General features: G+C 40.8%; 1 protein-coding gene across 1 annotated transcript in view; it reads left to right on the forward strand.

Moving 5' to 3' along the window:
* The window catches only part of cdh23 (cadherin-related 23), a 727,851-nt gene that overhangs the window by 432,888 nt on the left and 269,473 nt on the right, over positions 1–25,490 (forward strand). Inside the window, exons 13-14 of the mRNA XM_060925294.1 lie at positions 98–247; positions 4,732–4,890. Of these exons, the coding sequence (XP_060781277.1) occupies positions 98–247; positions 4,732–4,890 (309 nt within the window). The remainder of the gene's footprint in view (positions 1–97; positions 248–4,731; positions 4,891–25,490) is intronic.

Raw genomic sequence — 25,490 nt, forward strand, 5'->3', positions numbered from 1 at the left:
ATTATTGAACACGTACTCGTCCACATTGCAACAGGCAGACATAATTTCTCTCTCTCTCTCTCTCTCTCTCTCTCTCTTTGTCTCTTACTGTCTGTAGGGAGTGAACAGCATGTTTGAGGTGATCTTAAGAGGGAACAACTCTGATCACTTCACCATCTCCCCCACATCAGTGCAGGGCCGAGCTGATATCCGTGTGCGTGTGGCTGTGCCTCTGGACTTTGAGACTATCAGAAGCTACAGCTTTTCTGTAAGTAGACCACAGGCCTTAACTTAATCTGCCCCATATAGTAATATGGAGTATTTATAAAAATAGGGCAACTAAAACTAAAAAATAAAGTCTGCACAAGGAAAGATCGAGTATGTACATGCAACATCACTGATGTGATTCACGTCTCGAATTCGCTATTTTGTTATATCACACATTAAAATAAAACATGGCTGTTGACATCATGTGATTATGCATTTTTTAAAATTTTGATTATATTATAAGAATACTCATTGTGTGCAAAAATTAAATATGCAGAGGACATTTCAAGGTTTTTAAGGATAACGCTTAATGCAAGGAATGCAAGGAATACCGTCATATTTCATTGGGACAGCAAGACAAAACACACAGCCAAAGCTTATTGTGACTTGAATATTAAAAGGAGAATGTCAATGAGAAATATCAACTCAGTTTGGAATGTGTTGGACTCGTTGAGAACTATAGCCAGCATTCAGGACTCAGATTCACTCCTGAAGAATATTGAAGAACATCCTCACTGTTTATGAAAATGGTCGTACTTATAAAAAAAAAAGGGCCTAAAATACACAGTGTATTAATCTTGTGTATACCAATCTAGGAACAAATTAACTGGTAACTCTGTGTTTAATAAATAAATAAATAGTATAATAAATGCGGAATTAAGGGTTACATATTATTAATGCATTATTTATTGGTTATCCATGATGGATATAATTAACAGTCATTCCACAAAATCGAGTCGTATATGAGCTGATAGCCAACGAGTTGCATAGTGCCAAGTTGGCTGTAAGCCATGCATGACGAGATTGAGTGGAATAACTGTTTTATTCTATCCACCTTCACTAGATTTTGAAAAACAGAGCATCCATCCATTATCTGTAGCCGCTGATCCTGTGCAGGGTCGCGGGCAAGCTGGAGCCTATCCCAGCTGACTATGGGCTAGAGGCGGGGTACACCCTGGACAAGTCGCCAGGTCATCGCAGGGCTGACACATAGAGACAAACAACCATTCACATCTATGGTCAATTTAGAATCTCCAATTAGCCTAACCGCATATCTTTGGACTGTGGGGGAAACCGGAGCACCCGGAGGAAACCCACGCAGACACAGGGAGAACATGGAAACTCCACACAGAAAGGCCCCCTGTCAGCCACTGGGCTTGAACCCAGGACTTTCTTGCTGTGAGGCGACAGTGCTAACCACTACCCCACCATGCCGCCAGAAACAAAGCATTTTTATTTTTTTCAAATTCGATAAATAAAAACTATACAAAACGTCCGACAAAATCATTTCTGCTTAGAATGTGAACAAACCGGCGAAATGACAGTAGCAATTTGTGAAAAATGCTACAATAATAATTCTTGAGAAATAATAAAAAAAGGTATATTCTTACCATCAAATATTTTTATTCCATATTTTCTTGCTTTTTTTTTGTATTTTGGGGGGTTTTGTTTTCGAATAGAGTTTTTATTTTGTCCTCGGTTGGTTCAGCAACACGTTCCGCCATTTTGTTTTTCTCTACTCATGATATACAGTGGGGAAAACAAGTATTTGATCCCTTGCTGATTTTGTTGGTTTGGCCACTAATAAAGACTCGATCAGTCTGTAATATTAATGGTAGGTGTAGTCTAACATGCTGAGACAGAATATCACAAAGAAAATCAAGAAATCGACTTTAAAGAATTTGTATTAATTTATTTGCATTTTATTGAGGAAAATAAGTATTTGAACCCTCTTGCCAAAAGGACTTAGTACTTTGTGGCAAACCCCTTATTAGCAAGCACAGAGGTCAGACGTTTTTTGTAGTTGATGACCAGGTTTCTGCACATATTAGGAGGAATTTTGGTCCACTCTTCTTTGCAAATGACCTCTAAATCATCAAGATTCCGTGGCTGTCGCTTGGCAACTCTGAGCTTCAGCTCTCTCCATAGATTTTCTATAGGATTCAGGTCCAGAGACTGGCTGGGCCACTCCATGACCTTGATGTGTTTCTTCTTCAGCCATTCCTTGGTTGCCTTGGCTGTATGCTTTGGGTCATTATCCTGCTGGAAGACCCATCCACGACCCATTTTAAGCTTCCTGGCAGAGGGAAGGAGGTTTTCACTTAGGATTTTATGGTACATGGCTCCGTCCATCCTCCCATTGATACGGTGAAGTAGCCCTGTGCCCTGTGCAGAAAAACACCCCCAAAGCATAATGTTACCACCTCCATGCTTGACAGTGGGGATGGTGTTCTTGGGGTCATAAGCAGCATGTCTCTCCCTCCAGACACGACGGGTTGAATTGATGCCAAAGAGCTCAATTTTGGTCTCATCTGACCATAACACCTTCTCCCAGTCACTCTCCAAGTCATTCAGATGTTCATTGGCAAAGTTCAGGCGGGCCTGCACATGTGCTTTAAGCAGGGGTACTTTGCGAGCACTGCAAGATGTTAGACCATTGCGGTGTAAAGCATTACCAACTGTTTGCTTGGTGACTGTGATCCCAGCTGCTTTAAGATCATCCACTAACTCTGCCCGTGTTGTATTAGGTCTATTTCTCACCGTTCTCATGATCCTGGAAACCCCACGAGGTGAGATCTTGTTTGGAGCCCCAGACCTAGGTCGATTGATGATCATGTTGTGAGTCTTGTACTTGTGCACAATTGCACCAACAGTTGTCACCTTAACGCCCAGCTTCTTGCTAATGGTTTTATAGCCCATACCGGTCTTGTGCAGGTCTACAATCTTCTCCCTTAAATCCACAGAAAGCTCTTTAGTCTTTCCCATGTTGGAGAGTTTGGAGTCTGACAAACTGATTGATTCTGTGGCCAGGTGGCTTTTATACAAGTCATTAGTGATATCAGGTGTCTTCAGTTTAGGTGACAAGGTAATTTGGAGAGTCTAACTTGTCTGTATTAACAAGAACTCTTGATGGTTACTAGGGGATCAAATACTTCTTTTTCTCAATAAAATACAAATAAATTAATATAGATATTTAAAAGTTATTTTCTGGATTTTCTTTTTGATATTCTGTCTCCATATGTTAGAATACACCTACCATTAAAATTACAGACTGATCAAGTCTTTCTTAGTGGGTAAACCAACAAAATCAGCAAGGGATCAAATACTTGTTTTCCCCACTGTATGAGCTGATAGCCTAGTAGTAGAGTAGCCAATCAGAGTGCACGATTGCTCATATCCAGTGAATGTGGATAGAATAATAGTGGGTTAAGTATTAGCTTGTACCTGTTAGTAGATTCATAGATATGTATTTAACATTGAAATATTAAATACAAAGTCTATCAGTGCTTAATGCAGTTCACAAGCTAGCATGAAACTGGTGACGCGTTAAATTACGGTTTGTTAATAAACCATCGATAAGCAAGTAATAAGTTGTTTATTGATGATTCATCAATGATCAGTGCACAGTGTATGCAGTCCTTCATTTCTAAATACAATTTTCCTTCTTAAATAATCAAGGTTTAATTAATAGTTGGGGAATATATCAATAAGTTGATCGAACAGCATGATGTGTTAGTATCATGCAACCCTTCAGGTTATATAATTTATGAACTTGCATCTAATTTCATTTTTGTGCTCTTTAATCTCTTCACTTGAACCCTGCGTCATGACGCAGACGTCATACGCATGTCATGAGCGATATCGTATGTTGTTAAAAGTTGTCAGAAAGGATTATAATCAGGTTCTAAACCAAACTCATGAGCAATTTTCATGGTGTGACATAAGAAGTTCTCCAGTGATCTGTGTCTGTGAAGTGTGTGGAGGACAAATGACTGAAATAGGAGGGCAAGTAAAGAAGCAGAAGTAATAAAATAAATAAAGAGTGAGAGTGTTTCTGTAGGTGTTATATTTTTTTGCTGCTTATTTAGTCAAGATGAGTGGAGCACAGCCTTGGGCATCAATTCCTCGTGTTTGAAGTGACATACTGCTGCTCTCAGTAGAGAAATAGAGTTAAGTTATGCCTCTTCTGGAAGCTGAGCTCAGTATATAATCGGACATTTATAGCCTTTTGGTGTTGGAGATTTCTAGAAAGTCTTGGCTCATTGTCTTTCCTAAAGTCTTTCCTAATTTGAGTTAAACAGGAACACTGCATTTTCATTGACTACATTTGAATATTTAATACATTTTGAAGCTGTGTGGATATCTAAAGTCTGCTCTAATATACCTCTTATATCTAATTTTGCAAGCTGTATGTATGACAGGACACCGAACCTAATGAACAAACTACCAGGACTCGAGTTCATGAAACATTAACTTCCGTCAACGCTAACAACAAAGTAATATTTTCTTAAGCATTCAATCTTGTATCTCTCCGTTCCCTGGTAAAATCGGAGCGCTCATTTTAAAATGGAACCATTCGTTATAATGACAACGTACAAGAGCAAGCGCCATCTTTACCAAATCAGCAGTATAGACTTATTAATTATTGATACAAAAGAGCCGTTCTTGATTTTAATGCTTTCCATAATTGGGATTTCCATCCAGCTGTATGCCAACGAGTCTGTGGCGGAGCACGTGGGCTTCGCTCAGGTCTTCATCGATCTGCTCAATGAGAATGACAACAGGCCCATATTCAGCCAAACGCTGTATAACATCAGCTTACTGGAGAGCACAGTGACTGGAACATCATTGCTGAGGATCCAAGTGAGTACACACACACACCCACCCACCCACACGATTGTTTTATTAGATGTGATCTTTTATGATTGTAAACCCAGCATTCGCTCTCTTCCTAATTGGATGACCAATAAAACAAGAAAACCATGCTCAGTAGGACAGAATTGACCAATTTCTATCACTCAAAGAACAATAAAAGAGGAGAAAAGGAGTCAGAGATTTGAAGAGAACTCGGGCACAATCACTGGCACTTATGATTTAGTGGTTTTCTTTTGGGTTTAAAATACTGGACAATACTTAAATAAATAAGTAATGGCAGTTTGGCCATACTGAACATTATGCCCAGTAAACAACATACACACACACACACAAGTACACACACACAGTTCACATCCCTGTTCCTGTTGCAAATATGGATTTCTGTGACAATGATATTTAAAACCCATGCTCTTTTTTTTTTTTTGTCGTACTGCATGACTTGTCGGTCTACTCTTTATCTTTCATACTGCCTTCAAACTCCGTTGTATCCTCCAGCATCTGTATTTTCTCAGTCATATTCAGTACATTCAGTAACCTTGGGAAATACAAATGTTTGCACACAGCTGTAACCAGAGAGTAACAAGGCAGAAGTGTTAAAAATGTCTTCTCTCCATCCATCTCTTATTTGCAGTCCAACTAACACCTTGTTACATTATACAGAAACCGCACAAAGTAAGCACATAAAGTACACACACGCACCTACTTTCGACAGAATCCCCAAACATGGGAAACATGTTTTGTTTGTCTATTTCTCTAAAGATATTCATTATGCTAATACTTTGAGGAATATTGGCTGGGATCCACTGCATAATTGGAAGCAGAACATAAGGGTTATACCTTTTTGTCTAAATTGTACCGAAGTGCTGGAATGTATATCATTATCCCCTGCTTGGTAAGGTCACTTTTCAATAATTGTTACCATAAATAATGTCAAATGGCAACACGTATGGTACGGGTGCTCATAACTCTTAACTTTTTATTCTGCCCTTAATTCACCCACTTGTGCTCCGTCCGTACAATAAGTGTCATAGAAGTCAGTATAGATCAGTAAAAAGCAATGGTTCTTCTTCAAGAGTATAATTGACCTTGCGCTGGTGACAAATTAACAGTGACTAGGATCTTAAATCTTCTGCTACTAGCCTTTTAAAATCTCTAATACTTCGTATATATTTGCTTTGTTTCTATCAGAATGTCAGTCTTATGAAGAAATCTTAATAATTAAGAGCAAAATTGTTCAATTTGAGATGAGCAAAGTTGGAACAGAACTTGGGTCCCAGAAAAAAACTAAGCTGTTATATTTTCCTGGAAGTGCATGGCAATTCCCCGACCATGTCCTTCCTTCCTTTCTTCCTTTATGATTTCCTTTATCAGCTGACTCTAAAAAGCATGAAACCTCAAAAGTTGAGTGATTTTTTTTTTTTAATCTTTCTCAAGTTGTAAGCCTGACTCAGTGATGCAGGTTTTCCTTTGTGAAACACCAGGATATTTTCCAGGGAGTCCACTCAGGTGCTTGTTCTACCCTGATCCTCCACTTTTTTGTTCTCTCCACTGACCCGCATTAGATCTGAAACCCTGATGCTTGCCTAAAAATAACAAAAACAGACCAAAACCAATCCACTAATGGCAAGGGTAGTATCTCACTGGGCTGCGACAGCCTGCGACTAGTTGGAGACACAACAATTGCGATAAAATATGCGAATTAGCGACAATTTTCACTTGGAATCACACTGAATTGATATTCGCATATTTTATCGCAATTGTTGTGTCTCCAACTAGTCGCAGGCTGTCGCAGCCCAGTGAGATACATTCGCACTTCCTGCCTCATGGAAACTGACTTGAGAAGGGTTCGTGGCGGCTTTGTGACACCAGCGACGCATTTGCGGCTATTTTGAGAGAAATTTTGTCGCATGAATTTTTTGAACATGTTGGAAATTTCAGCGACAAAGGAGCGACACTTTACGACTCATGCGAGGAAATTGAGAAGCCCCGCGAATGTTTCAAGACACTTTTGAAACTCTCTCGTGAATGACGTTCGCAATTTGTCGCAAGCTGTCGCAGCCCAGTGAGATACTGGCTTAAGCCTATATTGTACCTCAGCTACAAAAACTTGTAAGACACAAAGACAAGCATTAAGTCTCTTTTCTTTATTAGTGCCCAGGTCTAATGACCTTCCACTGACTGTCTTCAAGAGAAACATCTTTTCAGTAAATTAAATAAAAACCTCAATGAATACTAATTGGGGACCAAAATTGACCAGGTATTTTTAGACCAGGTCACCAAAATTTGAATTAAAAAAAATTATAATAACATATGCAACTCAGCACGGACCTCATACACTTCCTTTTGTTGTTTCGTGCTAATAAGCTAATTGCTGTTATGGCAGAAATAAAAACTGCCATCAATTTTTATCCCATTTTCTCTTTGTTGATATGACAGTTTACCCACCTTTATCAAATATGAATGTGGTTTTAATAAAAAAAAATCTTTCAAATTACACTGATTACTGCTTTTACCATTTCAGAGGTATTCTAAGGCCCTTATTTACTAAAATTTTACGTGTCATAAAAAAAGAAAAAAAAGTTGATCTGTCCCAGTGTTAGATCTTTAAAAGATTTTTCTTCAGTGAAGTACAGTAGTGCTTGAAAGTTTGTGAACCCTTTAGAATTTTCGATATTTCTGCATAAATAGGACCTAAAACATCATCAGATTTTCACACAAGTCTTAAAAGTAGATAAAGAGAACCCAGTTAAACAAATGAGACAAAAATATTATATTTGCCCATTTATTTATTGAGGAAAATGATCCAGTATTACATATCTGAGTGGCAAAAGTATGTGAACCTCTAGGATTAACAGTTAATTTGAAGGTGAAATTAGAGTCAGGTGTTTTCAATCAATGGGATGACAATCAGGTGTGAGTGGGCACCTTGTTTTATTTAAAGAACAGGGATCTATCAAAGTCTGATCTTCAAAACACATGTTTGTGGAAGTGTATCATGGCATGAACAAAGGAGATTTCTGAGGACCTCAGAAAAAGCATTGTTGATGCTCATCAGGCTGGAAAAGGTTACAAAACCATCTCTAAAGAGTTTGGACTCCACCAGTCCACAGTCAGATAGACTGTGTACAAATGGAGGAAAATCAAGGCCATTGTTACCCTCCCCAGGAGTGGTCAACCAACAAAGATCACTCCAAGAGCAAGGTGTGTAATAGTTAATGAGGTCACAAAGGACCCCAGGGTAACTTCTAAGCAACTGAAGGCCTCTCTCATTTTGGCTAATATTAATGTTCATGAGTCCACCATCAGGAGAATACTGAACAACAATGGTGTGCATGGCAGGATTGCAAGGAGAAAGCCACTGCTCTCCAAAAAGAACATTGCTGCTCGTCTGCAGTTTGCTAAAGATCACATGGACAAGCCAGAAGGTTATTGGAAAAATGCTTTGTGGACGGATGAGACCAAAATAGAACTTTTTGGTTTAAATGAGAAGCGTTCTGTTTGGAGAAAGGAAAACACTGCATTCCGGCATTTTATCCCTTCTGTGAAACATGGTAGTACCATGGTTTGGGCCTGTTTTGCTGCATTTGGGCCAGGACGGCTTGCCATCATTGATGGAACAATGAATTCTGAATTATACCAGTGAATTCTAAAGGAAAATGTCAGGACATCTGTCCATGAACTGAATCTCAAGAGAAGGTGGGCCATGCAGCAAGACAACGACCCTAAGCACACAAGTCGTTCTACCAAAGAATGGTTGGAGAAGAATAAAGTTAATGTTTTGGAATGGCCAAGTCAAAGTCCTGACCTTAATCTAATTGAAATGTTGTGGAAGGGCCTGAAGCGAGCAGTTCATGTGAGGAAACCCACCAACATCCGAGAGTTGAAGCTGTTCTATACGGAGGAATGGGCTAAAATTCCTCCAAGCCGGTGTGCAGGACTGATCAACAGTTACTGGAAATGTTTAGTTGCAGTTATTGCTGCACAAGGGGGTCACACCAGATACTGAAAGCAAAGGTTCTCATACTTTTGCCACTTACAGATATGTAATATTGGATCATTTTCCTCATTAAATAAATGACCAAGTATAATACTTTTGTCTCATTTGTTTAACTGGGTTCTCTTTATCTACTTTTAGGACTTGTGTGAAAATCTGATGATGCTTTAGGTCATATTTATGCAGAAATATAGAAAATTCTAAAGGGTTCACAAACTTTCAAGCACCACTGTGTGTGAAAGAGTTTCTTATTTTGAATGCATTGACTTGGTAATGACTTGTAGTGTTGACGTGTTTTATGAACTTGCTACTTGAAACAACAGCTTGTATATTTGTGACAATACTCACATTGCCCTATTAGCACTGTTTTAATTGCTTCTCAGTCTGTCTTTCATTCTTCTTCTTCTCTCTCTCTATCTCTCTCTCCGTCTCTCTCTCTCGCCCACATGCCTTTATCACTCCCCACTTAATTCCAAGCACCACCTGTAAAAGCTTTAATGCCTGGTTTTTAAACAGCTGATTGATTCTTATTGTTTCCTTCATGTTCCATAGTAGCTTCCATCAATCTATCGTGATGGAAGCTACTAAACGGCCAATATTATAATTCTGCTGTATAATGTGCAAGTACAGTATATGCAGCATAGGGAATTAGGTTTGATTTTTAGCAGAATGGCAAACCACTTGGGCCACATCAAATCATTCACAATGAAAAAGCAGAGGCAGATGTAGATCCAGGCTTGTGAATAATAAATGAGATCTGTAGTAATGTCATGTTCCCCCCAATAATGGCCAACTCATATTCATTCCAGCATGTATACGCATTATATTCAGCCTGTTGGCTCATATTATGAGTAATGTAATCTTTCTGTCTGTAGAGAGCTAGTATTTCAAACAGCAGTTATGGTTAAGGATCTGTGTGAGTTACTGGTATGTTGTGAGTTTAAACCCTGCTGTTTGGCTCCACAGTGGCATTTGGTAAAATTGACCAAGATGACTCTTCTCTCTGTTAGAAATGTAATTGTAGGTCTCTTCTCTAAGGCTACGTTTACATTAGACCGTATCTGTCTCGTTTTCTTCGCGGATGCACTGTCCGTTTACATTAAACCGCCTGGAAACGGGAATCCGCCAGCGTCCACGTATTCAATCCAGATCGTGTCAGCTCCGGTGCTGTGTAAACATTCAGAATACGCGGATACGCTGTGCTGAGCTCTAGCTGGCGTCTCATTGGACAACGTCACTGTGACATCCACCTTCCTGATTCGCTGGCGTTGGTCATGTGACACGACTGCTGAAAAACGGCGCGGACTTCCGCCTTGTATCACCTTTCATTAAAGAGTATAAAAGTATGAAAATACTGCAAATACTGATGCAAATACTGCCCATTGTGTAGTTATGATTGTCTTTAGGCTTGCCATCCTTCCACTTGCAAGTGGTAAGTGATATGCGCTGGGATCACACACACAGCGGCTCAGTCCCGAATCACAGCTTGTTCACTTCACTCGCATGCTCTGTGAGCTGCGCAAGGCCGGAGTGCGCACCCTCCAGAGGGCACTCGCTGTTCAGGGCGGAGTGATTTGGAGCGCAGGATGCCTGCGGAGCCGAGCGTATCCGTGTATTGGTATTGCTGTGTGCACGCGAATCGTGTATTGGTGTTGCTGTGTGCACACTAATCATTTTAAAAACGTTAATCTGATTATCCGCTGATACGGTCTAATGTAAACATGGGCTTAGCTCTCTACAAGTGTGATCTGTGTAAGCTTTCCAAACAACTTGCTAATGTGTCAGCTTGAGGCGCTCTGAAGCAGCTATTTGATGGGAGTAAAAGGGCAAAAGGATTGATGAAGGGGATGTGAAGGTTCCTTAGTGATGGAATCTTTTTACAGCATGACTCAAAAGGTCTGAGAGGTGGGTTTGAGTGGTTCCAGTGATTGTGGTTGCATGCTCAATGATTCTTGTGAGTTGTTTTTTTTTTTTCCTCTTGCATTTCGGTTTGAGGAAGTTGTACCAGGAAGCAGTGCTGAATGTGAAGACTGAGTCATTGATTGACCAGTATACTGCTGGTAAAATGTCCTGAATAATGACATTAAAAGCTTTCAGACTCCTCAGGTGAAACAGGCACGTTTGGGCCTTTTTGTAGACTCCATCTGCATGTTGTATGACGGACAGGTCGTGGTCGATCTTGGTGCCCATGTACTTAAAGATCTCAACCTGTTCCACCATCTGCCCCTCCAGACTGAGTGGGCCAGAGAGAGAGTGTGGGGTGTCAGGTGCCCCTGCAACACAGCTCTATGTTCTTCCTGATATTCATTTCCACGGAGCGCTCCTTGAACCAGAGGACCATGGTGTCTGCATACTGCCTGTGTGTGAACAGTCCTTGGAGGCAGTGCAGATGTTTGTTTACCAAATTAAAAGCAGAAGAAAAGTCCATGAATAAAATCCTGATGTGTGAGTTTGGAAAGCCAAGGTGCCTAGCCATTATATCCATAAGAGTTAGGCTGGCAACGGGTCTGGATTCTCACCCCCACCCCCCAAGGTCCCCAGCGACCATCTTCTCCATGTATTTACAAAGAATGGAGGTAAGTGCCACAGGTCTGAAATCGTTCATAGCTTTTGCATGGGCCTTTTTGGGAACAAGGATGATGGTTGTCTCCTTCCATACTCTTGGGATGAAGCTGGCATTCAGGAACAGCTGTAAAAACTGTGCCACCACATCACCCAGCTGAGCTGTGCATTCCTTCAGTAGGTGGCCCTTGATCCCATCTGGTCCAGGAGCTTTCCTCAGATGTAGCTTGGAGAGAATGGAAACGACTTTCTACTCCTCCACACTGATCAGTTGCAGGGGCATAGTCGGTGTTGGTCAGGGTCCAGTCTTCCGTGGGGTTAGTCCTGTTGAACCTTGAGTAGAAGGCATTCAAATGCTTTACGAAGGAATTGGTGTTTGTACTAGTTTCTGAGTTCTACTCATCATGGAGTTGAGACCCTGCCAAGCCTCCCTCATATTTCCCCTGGTGAACCTCTCCTCCATCTTATTTTTGTATCAGAGCTTGGCCAGCTTGGATTTGTGCTTCCAATCCCTTTTCAGTTCACTGGCACATTTTTCTCTTTGTATATATTTAATTTTTTTGAGGTTGAGACAGTGTTTAAGCACTCTGATAACGCAGGGCTTGTTGTTGGAATGACTCTGCCAGCACAGAATGACATGTAGAGGCAAATGGAGTCATTGGAGTCATTCAGGTCAGATTCACTTTTCTGGAAGAACATCTCCGTGTCAGTGAGCTTAAAACACCCCCTCAGCATTTCCACAGTCATTATTACAGACCTGGGTGGTTTTTGAATGGATTTTATATGATTTTGATTTTTGTCTGTATTTTCTCAGCAGTAATATTACATTATGGTCTGAAAAATCAAAAGGAGAGCAAGGCTTAGAGATATGTGCCGGGTGTATTTCCAAAACATAAGTCTGTCCAGTCGCCTCGGAGATGTGACATACTCCTCCAACTGTGGGAGTAACATAGTGACATTACAACTATTGAAAACGCCAAGCAGAAAGAGAGGCTGGTCAGCTGTTCTGGAGACGGCATTGTTATAGCTGTCTGCAGTGCATTCAGCTGCAGGGGAATTGTTAGGGCCAGGAACATAGGCAAGAATCACAGTCAATTGTTTGAAATTGTGAGGTAGATAGTGAGGACAGAAACACACAGTCATAATTTTGTAAAGTTGTGAGCAGTCAGTCTCATGAACTGTAAAATCAGTTGCCCATTCATCAATTACAGCTATGCAAAACCGCCAAAATTTAATTTCCTGGGTCCGGTTGTTCAAAACATGGTTATCTTTTAACCAATGGTTAAATTACTATTTAACATTATGTTAAATATAACCTACCATTAAACTGTTGTTCAAAACTCTGTTAGAGTTAACCAAGTGGTTAAAGTTAACACACCTCCCAGTCGCTGTTATCTTCTAACCAAGTGATTATGTAAATATCAAAATGACGTTCATCTTACAGGTGAATGCTGCTGGCATGTTCCCAATTGTTAATGCACGCCGTCCAAAACAATTCAGAGGAGGACCAAACGAGTTACTTCGATACAATGACACAGAACTTCGACATCGGTACCGTAGAGAATCTCTCCATTGTATATTTGATTTGTTGCAAGAAGTTTTGGAACGCCCAATGCGAAGAAGCCATGCGTTGTCCGTTGAGGAGCAGGTGCTCATTGCCCTTAGATTTTATGCAAGCGGCAGTTTTTTCCAAGTCACTGGCAATACAATGGGCCTCGAGAAAGGAACTGTTAGTAGAGTGGTTAATGAAGTGACAGATGCCCTTGTGTCCAAGTCCAATCAGTACATTACATGGCCTTGTGACGACATACATAAAGCTGCCCTCTTCTTATTGGTTACGTTGCTGCTGTGTTTAGAAGTGAGAATTTGAACTCCACCATTGCTTGTATCAAATTTTCTTCGTCCAGAGAAAAGTTCTTGTTTCTCTTCTTTCATTTCTTCATGGAAGAACAGCTGCGTGAAGCAGATGTAAAATCGGCCTTCGTGTCGCAAAGGTGGGCGTGGCATTGTTGGATTGATTTTGACTCCATGTGACATCATAACCAACTGGTTAGGGCTAAATCAATTGGTTTGCTAATGGTATGGTTAAATTAGCTTCAAGAAATTATTTTTTATGGCTGGTTAACTAACAGCAGGTTAAAATTTTAGCGGATGGTTACAGGTTAACCTGCCGTTAAAATAACCATGTTTTGAACAACTGGACCTTGATCTTTTTTGTGTCCTGGTCAAAACATATGCATGTAAATCCATCTAAACTCACTGTAATGTCCTGAGACAACCGTAAGTCATTGAAATGAACATGCTTGTATTCAGGTAGTCAGACCACCCCGCCTCCACATTGTGTGTTGGCATATGGAGATTTCCTGCCAAAAGTAATTATACATAAATGTAAGGCTGATATCATAATTTTATCCAGTTCCCGTATTCAGAGTTCTGTAGTTTTGACACTTGCACTTATCTGTGAAGAGATTTATGCATCCTTCTTGTCATAAATGGTGCATGTACATAAATCTTGTCTTGCCATCCAAAGGCATGAGTTCAAGCAAAACAACTAAACTAAATACTGCATACTACTGAAATCATAATAGTTTATTAAACTCCAAAAGTCCATAGCATAACAATTAGTAGATATTTGTGTTTCAACAGGCAATTTCCTCACTCTGTTCTTCCACTGAGCAAGGTAGTACACATTGCGTTTTTTATTTATCATTGTTAGGATCTCGGCAGCATTTGCTCATCCAACCGAGTCTCATTAGTGCTTAACAATGTTTAATTACTGTTGTTTCCTAATAATCTGCTGTTCTAATTGGTTTCCCGTTTAGCCCCCAGCCTGTTTAACATCTTATCTGGTTGTTAATAATGTCTTTCTTTATGTTATTAATCAAGTGAAGTTGATGTCTGATCCGGTAGCTGAGACCTGATTCTGCTCGGGGAGAAGATCATAAACCAGTGGTGCTTTTATGACTGACATAAAACTGCTGCTGTTTTACAGGGTTGTGGACATTGAGTATGGTGTTAAACCATATAAGATGACCTTTAATTTGAAGGCTTGTTAATGGCTTTATATGGAGGACGAGTTATCTCTGGGTTACTACAGTCCCTGAATACAGCCTGGAGGATGGAGGAAATTGATATCCATTTATCCCAGACATGGAGGTTAACTATACTGAGTAGTATGTCACAATATTATGCTACATTTGGCATTTACTATAGTAGCACGTGGTTTTTTTTTTATCCCCCACTGGCCGAAAGGCCCGAAGGGGGATTATATTGTGGCGATTTCCGTCCATCTGTCCTGGGAAGGGTGCTTACCTTCTGAAATCAACTCCTCTCACAATTTTTGGAGGAATTTCACTAAACTTGGCAGGATTCTTTGTTATATGTCGGTAAAATGCATATTATAATTTCATTAAATTTGGTCACATTTTATCAGAGTTACAGCCCTTGATTAACAAAATTATACTTTGGCAATTTCATGAGAGTGTGTTTTCCTTCTGAAATCAACTCCTCTCACAATTTGTGGAGGAATTTTACGAAACTTGGCAAAAGGCCTTGTTATATGTCAGTAGTACGCATATTGTTATTTTGTTCAATTCGGTTGCATTTTACCATAGTTGTGGCCCTTGATTAACAACCTTGTACTTTCACAATTTCATGAAGGTGTGCTTGCCTTCTGAAATCAACTCCTCTCACAATTTTTGGATGAATTTCTCGAAGCTTGGCAGAAGGCCTTGTTATATGACAGTAATACGCATATTGCAATTTAATTTTGTTTGTGAAAATTTTACCAGAGTTTTGACCCTTGATTAAATAACTTGTACTTTGACAATTTCGTGAGGGTGTATGTTCTTCTGAAATCAACTCCTCTCACAATGTGTGGAGGAATTTCACCAAACTTGGTAAAAGGCTTTGTTATATGAGTTATACGCAGATTGAAATTTCATGTAATTTGGGCAAATTTTACCCAAACTTGTACTTTGGCAGTTTCATCAATGTGTGCTTGATTTCTGAAATCAACTTCCCTCACAATTTTTATTATCCCCCACTGGCCGAAAGGCCTGAAGGGTGATTATGTCGTGGTGATGTCCATCCATCTGACCATCCCAGGAAGGGTACTCACTTTCTGAAATCAACTCCTCACAATTTTTGGAGGAATTTCACAAAACTTGACAGGATTCTTTGTTATATTTCGGTAATACGCATATTGCAATTTTGTTCAGTTTAGTTGCATTTTACCAGAGTTATGGCATTGTTTCCAGTGGGGGGATATTGTGCTCTCAGAGCATTCAATATATTCTAAATATAGAATATATTGTTATTCTCACTTTTCCTTGTTTATCTTCTCAGGTCTGTATGATTAGTACATTGTCTTCTAAACTTTGAGTTTAGTTTGCCTGCAGACATTGTGACAAAATAATTAAACAGAAAATAGGTCAAATATTATAATTAACATTACACTTTATCATTTTTAATGTAATTGTCCCCTTAAAATCTCAGTTAATTGCTCAGTTATTTGTCTTGAAGTGTAATACTGACTGTCACACTGCATTGTATATCTCTTGATTGAGCAGTTAATTAGATATTCAGTAACATCTACACTTTCTCCCAAAAGACACAAAAGATTCAAATGTCTCCAAATCAATGATATTGGATGAAAACTGATCTGTATATGAAATGATACAATGATCAATCCAGCACTTTTCTCCACTTCCGTGATCGTGAAAGCAAACTGATAAAACAGAGCTTGGTAATCAGCACAGTGTCTTTAAATCAAGCACTGAGAAGCAGCCGTGGTCTAAAGACAATTAAATTTTGTCTCATCAGTGAGACGGCTTGTCTGATAGAATGAATTGCATAACACCAGACATCATAATGTCTATACGATTATGACTTAAGAGGTCTTTACTTCCTGAAGGGTGCCTACTTAAAACCTTATCTGATGGAGAACCATTAAGGATTCCCCGAGAGGGACAAAGCTAATAGATGGGTTATAGATTTAATCTTTGATGAGGTCCCAAATCGCATGCCTCTCATAAATAGTATGTCAAAGTAATACATCACACTGTGTAGTTTAATATGCTGATGTACTTTATGCTTAATACAGAGCCATACATCTTCATCTTCAGGAAGGGCTTGAGATGGATCTAGAGTCTATCCTGGGACAACTGAGCAGGAATACATCCGAGGCTTTATGTCAGTTCATTGCAGGATACGTATCCATACATAAAGTTGAAGTTTCTTCACTGGACAACTCCTCAAATCAGTAATCTGATATAAACTTCCCCTTGGTACAGCTTGACCTAAAAAGCAAAGCATTACATTCACGTCCTGTCTCACAAGCTTATTATTTTTGGACTTAGGAGGACATGGTTCAAATAAAGGACAATGACAAGATCCGTGCTGCACAACATCTTTGGCTAATAAGACCCTCACACTATTTGTTTACCTCTAATTTTTGGTGTGGTGTTGACCTGAAACTATAGCATGCTTTTTAAATGCCACACACGTTGTTCCACATGGGAATAAGCGGCCGCTACTCATTCTGCCTGCTTAAACCACATTTAGTTTGTGATTCTTCTTGATTTATTCATTTGCACAATGCTGCATGGTTTAAATATTTACAGATCGCTGGAGGTTTTCAATGGCTAACATTACCATGTAGCGGAGATGACGGAACCATATGGTTGCACTCAACCCACACTCATAAGCTTTCATGTCACATCCTGACTGATATGCTAATAGGTGATGATATGCAAATGGGGCTGCACATACAGTACACAGGAAGTAGATTAGCTTTACTTATTTATACACAGGATATACTGTATCTCTAGAATGCAACATTGTTTAGCTCTTCCTCTAATCTTAATGGAGAGAAGGTTAAGTGAGGAAGTGGTCAGCTGTGATACTGTTACACGTCTGTGGCAGCGGGGGCATGGTCAAGCGCCGGTCTGTGACAGGAGGGTGGAGTCGGGGAAGGTAAGTGGCAGAATCACTACACCTGACGGCAATTAACCTGTGTTTGTGTGTCTTCCCAGTGACCGCGCCCTACTTAAGGAGGGAGAGCAAGAGCAGAGGGGCTCCTCTCCGGACTAGACGCTGACTGTGTGTGTGTCTAGCCCATATATAATTGTTCACTGAAAAGTGTGTCAATAAAGCCTTTTTGAAAACCTGATCTCTGTCCTGCTGTCCTCTGTGCTCCACCCACACCTCGTGAACCGTTACAGTGGTGCCGAAACCCGGGACCAGAGTGGAGCACCAGCAGATCAGCCCCATGGAGTCCTCCCCGTTCGCCGACCTGGTCCACGCCCTCGCCACGGCCCAGCAAAGCCAGCACCAGGCGCTCGCCACCCTCTGGAAGGAACAGGAGCGACGCTTCGAAGCCCTGGTGCTGGCCCAGCAGGAAGACCGCGAGGCGTTCCGGCACCTCCTCGCGTCGGCGGGGTCCACCAGCGCTCCGGCCGCGGGCCCGTCTCCCCTCACCGTTACCAAGATGGGTCTGCAGGACGACCCCGAGGCTTTCATCACGTTATTCGAACAATTATATATGGGCTAGACACACACACAGTCAGCGTCTAGTCCGGAGATGAGCCCCTCTGCTCTCGCTCTCCCTCCTTAAGTAGGGCGCGGTCACTGGGAAGACACACAAACACAGGTTAATTGCCGTCAGGTGTAGTGATTCTGCCACTTACCTTCCCCGACTCCACCCTCCTGTCACAGACCGGCGCTTGACCATGCCCCCGCTGCCACAACGTAATTTTTTACCATTCAGTTGACCGTTATTTGCTAAATTTGTCTTGTAGTCTACTTACTCGTAGTGTATGTGTGCTTTGCTTTTTTCTCAGATTCAAAGCTTTTCACACTGAGTTCGTGTTCATGACTGATAGCATTGCAGATCATTATAAATATTTTGTGTGTGTGTGTGTGTGTGTGTGTGTATATCCGACTCTCTCGAGGCTGTAGAACCTTGGATCTCCTCATATCTCCTAAATTGCTCTGTTCTTTTTTTCCCTCTCTCTGGACTCGAGTTTGTTTGCATTCATCCATCTCTTATCACCTTCCTTCACTTTTTTCACTTTCTCTTTTCCTTCTATCCATTATATTGCTAATGGGTTTCTCTCCCTGTGTGGATGTATCTGTTTGAATCTTTGTTTGTCCGGTGTTGGTTATGTTTGCTGTAGTTTGTGTGCACCAGCCGTACCTGGGTTTGGAGGAGGTTGGAGATTCTGTTTATTCTATGATTTGCATTTTTTTTCCCCAGAAATAATGTGTGTGCATTCATGGCTGTGTGCTATAAATCTATGTGGACAGCATGAAGCTGCAGATACCTGTTTTGGTGCTATGAATCCAAAATTAGACTCAAACTAAATGTTACTACTGTATTTTGTTTACTTAGACGAGACAGTGTGTCTGCTGATACATGTCATGGACACGCCCCCTCTTTGTATCAGGAGCATGCATAGCGACTGAGTTTAGTTACACCTCTTATGAAAGGAAACGCGATCCTAATAATCTATGCTTCAACATGCATTAAAAAATATCCAGTGTGCCGGAGATATTTTACTGTGATAATAAATGGAAATAAACAGTGATGCTCAAAATGTAAAGCCTGAGATGCACATTTTTGCATTCTGGTTGAGAAAATAATGATTTCTTGCCTTCTATTGATGATAAACCAAGTTCTTTCCACAGGTTCTTTAAAAACAGTGCTGTTTTGCTGTCAGCAGCAACTTCCGTTCATTTCTTTAAATCTCTCTCTGCTTATGTGTTTACTCCTTCTCTTATTATCCTAAACATTTCTTGGCACCTCTCTTTTATTCCCTCCCCAATCACTTTGTTTGACTCATTTTCTTATCACTTGCTCACAGTTTGTAAAGACGCTGATCCCTCACCCACTAATGTCTGCGCGTGTGAACGTGGGTGTTTGTGATTAGGACTGCGGTTGTAGGTCACTTAGATAGTGTATGTGCTTCTGCCTGTTTGTGTATGCTGTGTGTTTGAGCTTTTCCTAAATGCACTAATAGGTTTAGTCAGTAAACAGCCTGGGGTGAGACGTATCCTTCCTGTACAATGTTTTGATCACACTTGGAAAAAAAAAAGCATAATATTCCTTTTGATTTTGAAGCCAAATCTCTGCCCATTCATTTAAAATGACCACTGATGTGGTTTCATTCCAGCTGACGCTTAATCTCTTGGATTTAATCCAAGCTATCATGAACTGACCTGAAAATTTTAAGTTTCTAAATATTAACTTGAACAACAAGCTCAAATTCTACCCCACCTTTTATACTTCCCCATACCAAATCAGGTTTATTCTTGAAGAGCCTCAAACTCAGATTTACCCAACCCCAAATACCTGATTCTGCTCAAAGTTTCTGCCCCATTACCCTACCTCACTCTCAGATTTAATCATGATTTGCTATAGAATTCTTCCCTAACCCAGTATTCAACCTCAAACACAAATGCCCCAGTTTCTACCCAAACATCTGGTTTGAATAAGATACAATGTCTTGTAAAAGTATTCATTTCCCTTGGTGTTTGTCTTGTTTTGTTGCATTACAAGCTGGAATTAAAATGGATTTTGTGGGGATTAGGACCATTTGATTTACACAACATGCCTACAAATTTTAAAGGTGCAAATAGTTGTTTTGTTGTGACAAAAGCAATAATTAAGATGAAAAAAAAAACCAGAAATTTGGAATGTGCATAGGTATTCATCCCCCAAAGTGAATACTTTGTAGAGCCACCTTTTGCTGCAATTACAGCTGCAAATCTCTTGGGGTATGTCTCTATTAGCTTAGCACATCTAGCCACTGGGATTTTTTTTGCCCATTCCTCAAGGCAAAACTGCTCCAACTCCTTCAAGTTAGATGGATTGCGTTGGTGTACAGCAATCTTCAAGTTATGCCACAGATTCTCAATTAGACTGAGGTCTGGGCTTTGATTAGGACAGTCCAAGACATTTAAATGTTTCCCTTTAAACCACACCAGTATAGCTTTAGCAGTATGTTTAGGGTCATTGTCCTGCTGGAATGTGAACCTTCATCCCAGTCTCAAAACTCTGGCTGATTCAAGCAGGTTTTCCTCCAGAATTGCCCTGTATTTAGTGCCATCCATCTTTCCTTCAGTCCTGACCAGCTTTCCTATCCCTGCAGATGAAAAACATCCCCACAGCATGATGCTGCCACCACCATGCTTCATTGTAGGAATGGTGTTCTCAGGGTGTTGGGTTTGCGCCACACATAGCATTTCCCATGATTGTCAAAAAGATCAATTTGAGTCTCATTTGACCAGAGAATCTTCTTGCATGTGTTTGAGGAGTCTGCCACATACTGTTGGGCAAACTCCAAACATGTTTTCTTAAGCAATGACTTTTTTCTGGCCACTCTTCCATAAAGCCCCTTTATGTGGAGTGTACGGCTTAAAGTGGTCCCATGGACAGATACTCCCATCTCTGCTGTGGATCTTTGCAGCTCTTGCAGCGTTATCTTTGGTGTCTTTGTTGCATCTCTGATTAATGCCCTCCTTGCCTGGTCTGTGAGTTTTGGTGGGCAGCCTTCTCCTGTCAGGTTTATAGTGGCACCATATTCTTTCCATTTTGCTATAATGGATTTAATGGTGCCCCATGGGATATTCAAAGTTTGAGATGTTTTATAACCCAACCCTGATTGATTCTTCTCCACAACTTTGTCTCTGACATGTTTGGAGTGCTCCTTGGTTTTCATGTTGCTTGCTTAGTAGTGTAGCAGAGTCAGGGTCCTTCCAGAACAGGTTGATTTATACAGACATCTTGTGACACTTTGATTGCACACAGGTGGATCTTAATCAATTAATTATATGACTTATGAAGTGAATTGGTTGGACCAGCTCTTATTTAGGGGTTTCATACGAAAGGGGGTGAATACTTATGCACACTCCAGATTTTTGGGGTTTTTTTCCATCTTAATTATTGTTTGTGTCACAATAAAACAATAGTTTTCACCTTTAAAATGATGGGCATGTTGTGTAAATTAGATGGTACTAACCCCCCAAAAATCCATTTTAGTTCCATCTTGTAATGCAACAACACAGGACAAGTACCATGGGGGATGAATACTTTTGCAATACACTTGAATATGAAGCCATATCCTCAGGTTCAACCCTCAGCATCAAATTCTATCACAAACACCCATGTCAAGATTCTACCCCAAAACTAAAATTCAACCCCAAAATTAATTGAGCCCAAACCCAGTTCAACCCAAACCTCAGATCTGAACCCAGCCTCTCAGAATTGAACCAAAGAATTAACTCCAATCTCAGATTAACACTGATTCTCAGTTTTGACCTCAGCATCAGATTCTTCACCAGATTCTTTATCTGACTCTACCAGAATTATATCTCAAATTCAATCTCAATCTCAGATTCTACTCCAGTCAACCCAAGTTATGTCCCAATGTAGCATCTAACCTCAAAGTCTTGCATTTGATCCCAAGTTTAGATTCAACACATCCTCAGAAGTTAAACCTTTAATTTCAGTTTCTTATTCCAAATTCTATCCTAATCACATATTACATGTCAGGATTCTACCCCAAGCTAAACTTCTACCCCAATTTTAGCCCAAACCCAATTATAGCCCAATATCAGATTTAACCACAATCTCAGATTTTACACACACCCCAGCCTCAGTTTCAGACTGTACCCTAATTAAACTCCGATTATACCCAATCTAAGGATTTTATCCCAAACTGTGATCATATTTTTCCCAACAAAAGTGTTGGGCCACCATGTGGCACCAGAGCAGGTGTTCAATTTGGTTGAGATCAGGTCACGATGGAGGCCACAGCATGTAATTTACATAATTTTCATCCTCATCAAACTATTCAGTGAGCCCTCATGCTGTGTGCATGGGGTGGAGTCATCCCAGAAGAGACCACACCCATTAAGTGAAACTTTGAATAACTTGGTATTGATTTGCAGGGGGCGGCACGGTGGTGTAGTGGTCAGCACTGTCGCCTCACAGCAAGAAGGTCCTGGGTTCGAGCCTAGCGGCCGGCGAGGGCCTTTCTGTGTGGAGTTTGCATGCTCTCCCCGTGTCCGCAGGGTTTTCTCCGGGTGCTCCGGTTTCCCCAACAGTCCAAAAGCAGGTTAGGCTAATTGGTGGCTTTAAATTGACCGTAGGTGTGAATGTGAGCGTGAATGGTTGTCTATTTCTATGTGTTAGCCCTGTGATGACCTGGCGACTTGTTCAGGTTGTACCCCGCCTCTCGCCCATAGTCAGCTGGGATAGCCTCCACCTTGCCTGCGACCCTGTAGCGACTACAGATAATGGATGGATGGATGGATGATTTGCAGGGACAAATGAATAAATTCATTGAATGTGTACTTCAGAACTTGGTTCCAGAGTCATTTAGCGCAGGAGTTCTCAACCTTTTCTACTTTAAGGCCCACCTGTTCATACTTGTAACAAGTCAGGGCCCATTCAAAAAGATCCCCAACTATTTTGCCTCATCTATTCTATTAGAATCTAATAATCTATTGTAAAGTGTATAACCCCGATTCCAAAAAAGTTAGGACAAAGTACAAATTGTAAATAAAAATGGAATGCAATAATTTACAAATCTCAAAAACTAATATTGTATTCACAACAGAACATAGACAACATATCAAATGTCGAAAGTGAGACATTTTGAAATTTCATGCCAAATATTGGCTCATTTGAAATTTCATGACAGCAACACATCTCAAAAAAGTAGGGACAGGGGCAATAAGAAGCTGGAAAAGTTAAAGGTACAAAAATGGAACAGCTGGAGGACCAAATTGCAACTCATTAGGTCAACTGGCAATAGGTCATGAACATGACTGGGTATAAAAAGAGCATCTTGGAGTGGCAGCGGCTCTCAGAAGTAAAGATGGGAAGAGGATCACCAATTCTGCACTGACAAATAGTGGCGCAATATCAGAAAGGAGTTCGACAGTGTAAAATTGCAAAGAGTTTGAACATATCATCATATACAGTGCATAATATCATCAAAAGATTCAGAGAATCTGGAAGAATCTCTGTGCGTAAGGGTCAAGGCCGGAAAACCATACTGGGTGCCCGTCACCGTGCCATCCGCTGTTGCCAGCTAAAACTCTATAGTTCAAAGAAGAAGCCGTATCTAAACATGATCCAGAAGCGCAGACGTCTTCTCTGGGCCAAGGCTCATTTAAAATGGACTGTGGCAAAGTGGAAAACTGTTCTGTGGTCAGACGAATCCAAATTTGAAGTGCTTTATGGAAATCGGACACCGTGTCATTCGGACTAAAGAGGAGAAGGACGACCCAAGTTGTTATCAGCGCTCAGTTCAGAAGCCTGCATCTCTGATGGCATGGGGTTGCATTAGTGCGTGTGGCATGGGCAGCTTACACATCTGGAAAGACACCATCAATGCTGAAAGGTATATCCAGGTTCTAGAGCAGCATATGCTCCTATCCAGATGACGTCGCTTTCAGGGAAGACCTTGCATTTTCCAACATGACAATGGCAAACCACATACTGCATCAATTACAGCATCATGGCTGTGTAGAAGAAGGGTCCGGGTACTGAACTGGCCAGCCTGCAGTCCAGATCTTTCACCCATAGAAAACATTTGGCGCATCATAAAACGGACAGTTGAGCAACTAGAATCCTACATTAGACAAGAATGGGTTAACATTCCTATCCCTAAACTTGAGCAACTTGTCTCCTCAGTCCCCAGACGTTTACAGACTGTTGTAAAGAGAAAAGGGGATGTCTCACAGTGGTAAACATGGCCTTGTCCCAACTTTTTTGAGATGTGTTGTTGTCATGAAATTTAAAATCACCTAATTTTTCTCTTTAAATGATACATTTTCTCAGTTTAAACATTTGATATGTCATCTATGTTCTATTCTGAATAAAATATGGAATTTTGAAACTTCCACATCATTGCATTCCATTTTTATTTACAATTTGTACTTTGTCACAACTTTTTTAGAATCGGGGTTGTATTAATGGGATGCAACCTCACTCTCTGTTACAGATGGGAACCCAGGAATTACATAAATGGAATAAAAACAGACTGTTTGTAATTGTGGGCGGCACGGTGGTGTAGTGGGTAGCGCTGTCGCCTCACAGCAAGAAGGTCCGGGTTTGAGCCCCGTGGCCGGCGAGGGCCTTTCTGTGTGGAGTTTGCATGTTCTCCCCGTGTCCGCGTGGGTTTCCTCCGGGTGCTCCGGTTTCCCCCACAGTCCAAAGACATGCAGGTTAGGTTAACTGGTGACTCTAAATTGACCGTTGGTGTGAATGGTTGTCTGTGTCTATGTGTCAGTCCTGTGATGACCTGGCGACTTGTCCAGGGTGTACCCCGCCTTTCGCCCATAGTCAGCTGGGATAGGCTCCAGCTTGCCTGCGACCCTGTAGAACAGGAAAAAGCGGCTAGAGATAATGAGATGAGATGTTTGTAATTGTAGGTATTGTATTTAAAACTGTATGGATGTGCCAGAAGCCAAATTGTGCATGTAGGGCATTCTCAGTCAAAAAGGATTAATGATCCAAAAGTGGAGTCTGGTTGATTAACACAAGAACTTCTTGCCATGTTTGTGTACAGCAAACAAGCAAGTTATTAAAACCAAGAAGTACACTCAAAAGAAGTGGACATAGAAAACCACTCAATGGGATAGATCCTTACATGTTGACAAAGAAGGATTTTTCCTATGAGTTGGAAAATTATCCATTCATTGAGTTCCCCGACATCTTAGACTACCTGGTGCTGCAGCCATCATTCTACACAGAGAAACAGATGAAAACCTGGAAGAGCACGGAGGTGTACAACTTTTCATATGTGGCTGGGTTAAAGATCTGGGGATCAGGACACTATAAAATAAATCCTATTTCATTTATGCTCAGGTAAGTAGGCATTTCTGGGCTTTTTGTATGCATCTTTGTGATGGTTGCTAGGACGCAACAAGTTTTAGTATCGGGTGTAAACAAACCACAGCAGCTCGATTCTCTATCCTCCCTGCTTTTGTCTTCCAGGTAAATCATTCACAAAGATCC

The sequence above is a fragment of the Neoarius graeffei genome, chromosome 7 (assembly GCF_027579695.1).
Source record: "Neoarius graeffei isolate fNeoGra1 chromosome 7, fNeoGra1.pri, whole genome shotgun sequence".
Lineage (NCBI taxonomy): Eukaryota > Metazoa > Chordata > Actinopteri > Siluriformes > Ariidae > Neoarius > Neoarius graeffei.